General features: G+C 51.9%; 1 protein-coding gene across 1 annotated transcript; it reads right to left on the bottom strand.

Annotated features, from left to right (window-relative positions):
* Positions 1–2,653: 2,653 nt before the first annotated feature.
* On the bottom strand, positions 2,654–7,804 carry LOC133262229 (SUN domain-containing protein 3-like). The gene is made up of 10 exons (XM_061441190.1): positions 7,595–7,804; positions 7,471–7,529; positions 6,949–7,093; positions 6,636–6,676; positions 5,790–5,961; positions 5,347–5,431; positions 4,853–4,968; positions 4,118–4,285; positions 3,516–3,602; positions 2,654–2,809 (listed from the first exon to the last, which is right to left on the bottom strand). The coding sequence occupies exons 1-10, from the start codon at positions 7,802–7,804 to the stop codon at positions 2,654–2,656; spliced, it is 1,239 nt and encodes a 412-aa protein (XP_061297174.1).
* Between the last annotated feature and the right edge of the window lie 757 nt (positions 7,805–8,561).

Below are 8,561 nucleotides of genomic sequence, written 5' to 3'. Positions count from 1 at the left end.
CATTTGGGGGGTTAGGGCAGGGGGGTGCAGGCTTTCTGTCCTTGCTTTGGGTGAAGACGTGATACGCAGGAGGTTTCAGCAGCTCTGTTTTAAACGTCGTGTTGGCTGCACCCCTGTGAGCCAGCTCCAGTCAAGTGCAAACGTGCAGTCCATGCGTCTGGGCTCTGCTCCCCTTGCCTCTCCTTTTGCAGCATGGAGGAAGGTTACTTGAATAAAGAACTGCAGTTCTGCCTTTCTTTTGACCAATAAAAGGAGAATTCGCTAATGACAGGATGTGGGAACATCAAAGATCCTCAAGACACAAATGTCAATGACCACCGTAGAGGACTGTGGCCTCCGTTCGGTGGATCGTGCAACCTTAAGATAGCTCTTTTGTACCTTCATTTTTCCAAGTTACTTCCAAGTCTCTTGTGGCACATGCGATGCAATCCTGCTGCAGGTGGTGGTGGGTGCCGTGCGTGTGCTCTTGTGTGCTGTTGGGCCGCAGGTCCCTCGCTGGGGATCCTGCCCTATCTCCCTGTCGTGGGATGCTGCACCCAATGCAGGTCTGTGGCTACTAGTCTTGCTCTCCGCTGCAGCCCTGGTCCTGTGAAGACCTGGACCTCATGAGCAGTGGGGATGGCCATCATGTGCATGCCTGGGCTGCAGCGTGCCCTTCTGTCTCTGCTCTCCTCATGGCCATTTATCAGGAAGCCTTTCCTGAGCATGAATGAAAACCTGGAGGCACCACAAAACTGCTATGAAATACCTTGTTTGAACTGACTCTGAACAGACTGTGAACCCCAAAACACAGACTGATAATCGTTTCTATTAGAAATAAGTGATTGGCTATTATCCGTTCGTACTATGTTGGACAAGTTCAACGAGAGCTACTGAACAGAGAGAGAAAGACTGATTTCACTCCAGTCCTGAATTCTACAGGACTAAACTACTTTCATCTCAGCTGGATGTCCTACACATTGAACTATGATTCGGAGGTGGATGCGTCTGTTCGCTCCGTTTAAAAACGTGCTGCTTGTTTTAATCCCATTTTGCAAAGCAGGATTTATTCTTTGGACAGCCCGTGTCATCTTAAATATACTTGTTATTAAACTAAAAGGTTTTGGGGTCCTCTAGCTATATTTTGGGGGACCCTGAGGCTATTTTGGGTCCCCAAAGGGAATCTGGGGGTTCTTGGGGTATTCTGGGGTCCCTGAGCTTGGGGCTCCTCAGGGGTTAAAAGGATCTGGATCAAAAGGATCAGGGGAGTCCCCAAGGGTTAATTTAGGGGTTCCTGAGGACCACTTTTGGGGTTCTTTAGCTTTATTTTGGAGTCAGAAGGATTTGGGGGCTCCTTGGGGGCCATTTTGGGGTCCCTGAGTGCTATTTTTAGTCCCCAAACTGTTTTTTGAGCCATTCTGTGTCTGTGAGCCTCATTTTGGGGGTCTCTCTGGAGGGAATTTGGGGGCCCCTGAGACTTCTTTGGGGTCTACCATGGTGCTGGAGAGGTTCCTTTGGGGTTTTGGTGCCGCGGGGGACGATCCTGGGGACCCTGAGCTGTATTTTGGGGTCTCTGTGGGCCATTTTTGGTCTCCTGAAGTGTGTTTTGGGGTCCGTGCAAAAGAGTTTTGGGCCCCAGGGGGGATTTTGATGCATCTCATGGGATTATTTTCACGTCAGAAGGATTTTGGGGTCCCTGAGGCTCATTTTTGAGTCTCTGGAGGCCATTTTGACTTCTTCTGGGGCCATTTTGGGGTGCTGTAAGCCATTTAAGAATCTCTAGGGGGGGAGTTTTGGAAGGCCCCACAGCCCTGTTTGGGGATCTCTGGGGAGTTTGGGTTTCCTGTGGAGTTTTAGGGTTGCTGGGGGCCTGTCTGGGGGCGTTGAGCTGTTCTGGGGGGTCTGTGAGGGGTATTATCATAGAATAGTTAGGGTTGGAAAGGACCTTAAGATCATCCATTTCTAATCCCCTGAAAACAGGGACATCTCGCACGAGATCATGTCACCCAAGGCTCTGTCCGACCTGGTCTTGAACACTGCCAGGGATGGGGCATTTACCACTTCTCTGGGCAACCTGAGGGTCCTTGGTGCCATTTTTGGTCCCCAAAGGGCATTCTGGAGGCCCTGGGGGGATTTGGGGATCCATGGGCTGTATTTTGGCATTCCCCAGGGGTTATTTTGGCATCAAAAGGATTTGGGGGATCCCTGGGTGTAAATTTTGGGGTCCCTAAGGCCAATCTGGGGGGGTCCCTGAGGGGTATATTGGGGTCCCTGGGCCATTTTGGGTCCCCAAAGGGCATTTTAGGAGTACTTGAGCTGGCATTTGGAGGTCCCTGGTCTATATTTTGGGGACCCAGGGACTATACTGGGGTCAAAAAGATGGGGGGAGCCTTTAAGGGTAAACGTTGGGGTTCCCTATTGCCCGTTTTGGAGTCTTCGGGAGCCTTTTTTCACTTGAACTGCACACACATTGTGTGTGTAACCCCCCAAACTAATGTGTCCGTAGGAAACAGTTCTTAGTCCTTTTTCCCATCACCTCTCCCTCCAGGGAAGTCTCCCATAAGCTTGTGGGTGGAGAGAAGGGCAGGAATTCTCTTACCCGTTAGCATCTCAGGCAAAACACTCAATGACAATCAAGGAGCTTTATTATCACAGGCAAAACACTCAATGACAATCAAGGAGCTTTGTTGTCAGATCGAAGTGGCACCTTCCCCTCCTCGCTGAGAGGATCACCGTGCACCCTGAACCGATACACGCAGGTGTAGTCTGGGTGGCCCCAGTTGCTCAGCACTTGCAGCAGGATGTAATTCACAAACCCGGAGAGCTCGTTCTGAAAGGAAGAGAAGAGATGAGTTGTCTTTTGCTCTCTGGCATTCAACTACTGACGTAGTGCTGCAGCAATGGACTTGTTCAACACCTGACTGCCCTGGGAGGGTTGTGGCCGAGACATTCTTCCACTGCTCTACCTCATTTGGCCAAAAGAACAGGAAAGGAAATTTCAGGAATCTACCTGAAATTGTACTGACTCGATTGGCAATCACTTCTAGCCTACTTTGGGGCACATGCTTCCCCTGTCAGAAGACCCAGTGGTGTCCCTATCATGTCTCATTGCCTTCTCTAGAAAGCCATGGCACAGAATGGCCTCGCTGTCTAGCTGGCCTCGATACCAGAAACAACAGCATCCTCAGAAAGCCCCGTATTTCTAGTCTTTAACGAGCAGGCCAGTAGCAGTGTCTTCCGAGTGGATGTGGCCACCTGTAGGCACTTGGAGTCCAGACAGCCAAGCTGATTTCAGCTTCAGCACCGGTGGTTGTCAGCACTGAAGCTTAAAACCAAAAGTGAAGCAGAATGCATTCCAGGCATATGCCATTAGGAGATTAAAGCAGAAGGAGGGACAGCATGGCACATGGCATTCTCCGGGAGAATGCTGCCTCGAGCCCTTTGGCACGGAAGCTTCTCCCCAGCAAAGTGCAGCTCTCCTCTCCTCCCCTCTGCTCTCCTCCCCTCTCTGTTCTCCTCCCTCTTTGTCCCCGTACCTTTAGCCGAAAGGTCTGGGTGGGATTCAGTGGTGCCAGGAAAACAAACTGTCCCAGGAACTGCTCTTCCTTTTCTTCCGTCACCCCCTAGAGAAAGATGGGGTGGAGAAAACATGAGTGCCCTGGTCCACCATGGGAAGACTTAACTTCTGTTGGTGAAGTCCTGATTCATTTCATCTGCATAGTCCAAGGAAGATAATCACAAGGAAAAGACGAGAAGCTGAAGCTAGCCAGCATGCTGCCACACTTGCCTACTTAACGAGTGTAGGCTGTCAGAAAAGGAGCAGACATTCCCAGGGTAACGATCCCTGAGGATCACCAATGCTCACTGGCGTTGGGAGCCAAGAAGTTCCAAGGGGCAGACACTGTGCCAGCTCATTTTCCCTGTGGCTCCTGGGGCACACAGAGTCTTGGCCCAGAAGCTTCCGTTTGTGTGCTATATTGGATAAAAGAGGAATCCAGTGGAAAGGGAGCAACTCCAAGGAGCCTGTTTCTTCTGCAAGGCAAGAGGGAGCCGCAGGCCTCTGGGTTCTGACCCGTCTTCACCCCCTGCTTAGAAATGCTGAGCAACCCTCTGCCCCCAACTCAGAGAAATCACTTACGTAGACAGCAAAGTCCTTTGGAGCACTGGACATACTGTCTCCATGGAGCTCTGGCCCTGAGACATGGTCCATGGTGACTGCTCTGGGAATGACTGGCACAGAGAGCTTGATGAGGACGTGTCCCTGACTTCCGTGGAAGGGCCAGCAGTTTCCTAGATGATTTTCCTTCTGAAAGGAGAAGAAGAAAGTACGTTCCCGTGGAGAAGAGTGCCCCGGCTTTCGTTTCTGCCATGAGCATCATGGAGTAAGAACTGATCTGGCCCATCAGCTCTGCTCCAAACAGCATCCAATGCCTTGGGTCAGACCCTGCCAGTACCAAACGGAGCAGCCGTTGTGAGAATCCACATGTTACAAGACCCCTTCAGCACTGCAGAAGCACTGTGAAGGCAGGCAGCTGGGTGTGTTCCCACGATCAGTGCCAAGGAGGGCTTGCCAACACAGAGTGGGGCCCTCCAGCAGTGCAGGCTCTCAGCCATGCTGACAGTTTGCACAGGGACGAGGAAGACAAAGGCTGCAGGACCAAGCCTGCCTGCTAGAAGCTCAAACGGAGGACCTGAGGCAGTCTGGGAGAGGAAATACTCAGCAGGGGGACAGTGAGTGGGTCCATACAAGAATGTGACAGGAAAAGAAAGCTTTGAGGAGCAAAGATAAGGGTAAAGGCAGCTCTCAGCAGCATGTGCGCATCCCCCCCCACCCCCCCTTTTGCTTTTTTTTCCTGTTTCTTGGTGCTCCTACCTCAAGAATAAGCTCAGGAGATCTCACATAATCCACCAGTGGCAGGGAATACAAGATGACTTTTTCTGCCCTATTCCGGAAGGATGGACTTGTGCATTCGGGAATGACAGCAGCCCCTGGAAATTAAAACATGAGCACGATCATTGAGCAGTGTCAGGAGGAATATTGCACTGTTCACTTGAGAAATGCTTTTAAGTAGTCCTCCATCTCCTGCAGTGAGATTCCCCTCTTTCTTCCTGGCGTGACCCCTCTGGAACACAGAGCAGGGACTCATCAGGCTGTGGTAATGTCAGCTGCAACGTCAGCTAAGGCTTTCTGCTCTTCAGATGGAGTCCAGCCGCTTCCAGAGTCCGTCAATGGGTACATTTTTAGGGCACGCTGTGGCCCTTGACTTCTTGCCCTTTCTCTCCTACCACTGAGCCTGTTCCAGGGCCCATCTCGTCAGTGGGCACAGGAAGCACTTTGGAACGAGTCTGTGTACAATGGCACAGCACCTGATGATCTGAGGGCGTAATCAGTCACTGGGACTTGGCTTTCTTCCAGCTTCTCCAAGACTTGATTGATGACCTCTTGAACAGCCTGGGGAAGAGAACAAAGGCAAGCGCCTGTTAGCAGGGAAAGGAATGGGACAATCATCTCCCCTGCAAGGCCAGCCAAGGGTTAGGGGGATGAGGTTCAACTCAGCTGTGAGGAACGCCCAGATTGCCTGGAAACCTCTCAAGCTTGCTCTACTCTGAGGAAGGTGTAAGTAAAGCAACTGTAACTCCCATCACGGCGCTCTCTTCCCCCATACAGAAGTGTGGAGCAAGAGGAAAGGAAGCGTGGTCACGCACAGCACTTGTTCCAGCCACGCCAGCCTTTTGGCTAGCCAGGACAGGGAACTGTCTGGAGGGAGGAAAGAAACCTCTGAGGAGAGCCTTCTGCAGCATGCCCTTACTAATCCAGAAAAGCCTGGGAGCTTAGACTGCTTCAGGGCTTCATGGAGAGCACGCTCGGTGACATCCTTTATGCTCCAATGCAGGTGATAAAACTCTTCCTGGAGCTTCTGGAGCTGTTCTTTGAGGGTCTGGGCTCTGCTCAGTTCTTCTCCTATGTCGTTCCCTGCTGGCCTAGAAAAGCAAGAAACAGAGACTGTAACTGTTGTGGCTGGCTTCTGGAACACCACGGGCGTGCGAGCAAGGTTAAGAAGCCTGGCTCTGAATGACTGGCAGGGCAGGCATGTCTTAAGCAGGTGGGAGAGGTAGTTCCAAAGTGCTTAGAGTTTCAGGCTGAGCAGCAGCTTCCTGGCTGCCCGGGAACATTTGGGGAAACTGAGGAACACCTCCAGTGTGCCGGAAAGCCGCCACGCTCTCTATTACATGTGCCAATGTCTTATCAAAGCCAGGCAAGAGCAGATCTGAAGGGCAGCAGGTGGTATTCCCTATAGAAAATACTAACTAGAACAGCTCAGACATAAACAAGGAAAGCTGCAAGACACACAGAGGGCAAGAGAAAGGTGGCTGCTGCTGCCAGATGGTTCCTCTCCACACCATCTCTCTCCCCTGCTTTGCTGTAAACAGCCCAGGCCAAGCAAAAGGGTGACAGATGGGTGGCCCCAGTCCTCTAGTGGATGTGGGGAGCTATAGGTGACCGTTTGACAGACAGGAAGAAAGGGCAACGGGAGAAGGTCAGGAAGCTGTGCTAGGTGAAGTCTCTGTGAGGCAGGACAGAAACAATGTCCTGGTGAGGCCCAGGGGCAGAGCTCCTCTAAATCACCATCGAGTCAAGAGGAAATAATCTGTACCTCTGAGTCTTCTGGTCCCATCCAGAGAGGTGGAAACACTCCTGGAACAACAGTGAAGGGAACAGTCATCACAAACGGCAACAGAGCAGTGCTTTGCTGGAACCTATGCAGGCCCAAGTCTGCCTAATAATTCTTTTTATCGGCTGTGTGCAGTGCCACGGGCTGTGGAGACACTGATATTCGGTCCAGCTCCCCTTCACCTGAATGACCTGCCAGGATGCCAACTGTCCCCAGCGCTAGCCACAGTGTTTTACTGAGTGGTACTTTATGTCCTGGTAGAACCAGTCTCGATCTGAAGAAACCTGAACGTCACCTGCTGTTGGGGATGCCGAATGTAGGAGGAGATGAAGGCCTGGCATCCTGCTGCAGCCCTCCAGAGGCCTTCTTCACCCAGCAGTCCCACGTGGTGAACACCTGTTAGACACACACCAAAACTCTCCTTACACTTAGAACTTGGTCTAAGGCTGAGTTACGCCTCGGCTCCCCTTTCCCTGGCTCTCCCAGGTGCCATAGTTGTTTCTCCTCTTGTAGTCTTTGAAAAAGGTTGTGAAAGAGGGCTCCACAGTACACAGATATTCCTTCCCACGGAACATGCTCCTTGTCCCGCAGAAGCTTTTCAGTTCCCGCGGGCAGGGGAGGTTAGCCGCTGCCCCTCCATCGCCTTAAGAGAAGTGACTGAGCCCTTCCGTGCCTCCGCACCCATTCCTCTGAAGCGTGGGGGACTGGCACACCTCTCTCGGTTCTTCCTACTCTTTGTTGGGCTACTCTGGTCAGAGCGCATGGAGCCCTATCTCCTAAAGCACAGTCCTCAGCTCCGAGTTCCACCGAGACTCACCGAACAAGAGCAGACTCATGAGCAGCAGCAGCACCACTGTCTTCAGAGCCTTCGTTTGCCTACGGAGCAGCAAAGAGGAAAAGGATGGTGAAGCTGGTGGCACCCATGCAGTTCAGCAGCAGACCTGAGAGCAGCAGTAGGGACGGCAGGTCTTGAACCTAGCATTCCCGGAGTGAGGATTGCCTTGGTCCTGCATAAGCTGAGTTGTCACCAACAGCACCAGCGGGGTATTTGGTACAACAGCAGCTGGCACTGTTGGGTTAGTGACGAAGGGCTCTGGATTAACTCGGGAATAGAAGAAGGACTTGCAACAAAAGCTGCGACCACAATTCATGTCCGTGGCGGTAGAGAGGCTTCAGCCTATCCCCCGACAGTTCGAGAGCTCACAAGGCAGGAGGGGTTTTGTATCTCCCCTTCAGCAGCATTTCTTTAGCAGCCAGGCTATCACTGGCCCTTTTCTTTGCATAAATGCAGGCAAATGCAGACTGGGTGAAGATGGAGGGAGGGATGAATGTAAAAGCATGCTGGTAATCCATGTGGAACTAAGGAAATACCAAGGAAACATCTTGGTGGCTAGTCCAATGTGCCACGAAGCCTGATCTGCCCAGAGACAGCACACACCGCTCTGGAAGATGGAAGGTCCTCCTGCTTGTTCTAACAGGCTCACAGCATGCACTTCATTAAAAATAAACAGTCCTCTTATGGTCTTCCAAGAAGCAGGAAAGCTCAGGGTCGTAACCCATTCTGCAGAGGGTTCAAACATACCCTTTCAGAACTTGGCTCCACCATGACTTTCTCTCTTTATGCACTGAGGTGCAGGCAACAGGCATCTTGCTAGCTCAGTAGCAAGCCAACCACTGTGGTGTCTGTTTCCTCAAGAGCTGCAGTCTCTTGACATCTGATCTTCCACCCTGCTGTGTCTGCCTCAACACCAACAGTGCTTTGTGACATCAGCGGCAGCAGGCAACGTCACGACAGGAAGGCAGCACTGTGTTTTGAGGCAAAGTCCAACATGAGGGGGAGCAGGTTTTGCTCCTCTGCACGAGGGGAAACATCCTCCAAAACCAGACCGTATCCTCCCATCAGAGGTG

Source organism: Pezoporus flaviventris, unplaced genomic scaffold (genome assembly GCF_033815535.1).
Source record: "Pezoporus flaviventris isolate CSIRO_AGI_PZ_B2104156 unplaced genomic scaffold, CSIRO_AGI_Pfla_v1 ptg000209l, whole genome shotgun sequence".
NCBI classification, from domain to species: domain Eukaryota; kingdom Metazoa; phylum Chordata; class Aves; order Psittaciformes; family Psittacidae; genus Pezoporus; species Pezoporus flaviventris.
This window is presented reverse-complemented; position numbering and strand designations above follow the sequence as displayed.

Coding starts and splice junctions, on each gene's coding strand:
- LOC133262229 (XM_061441190.1), bottom strand. CDS start 7,804: ATGAATTGTGGTCGCAGCTTTTGTTGCAAGTCCTTCTTCTATTCCCGA. Junction 5,962..6,635: donor TGGGACCAGAAGACTCAGAG/GTACAGATTATT, acceptor TTGCTTTTCTAG/GCCAGCAGGGAACGACATAG. Junction 5,432..5,789: donor TCCCAGGCTTTTCTGGATTA/GTAAGGGCATGC, acceptor TCTCTTCCCCAG/GCTGTTCAAGAGGTCATCAA.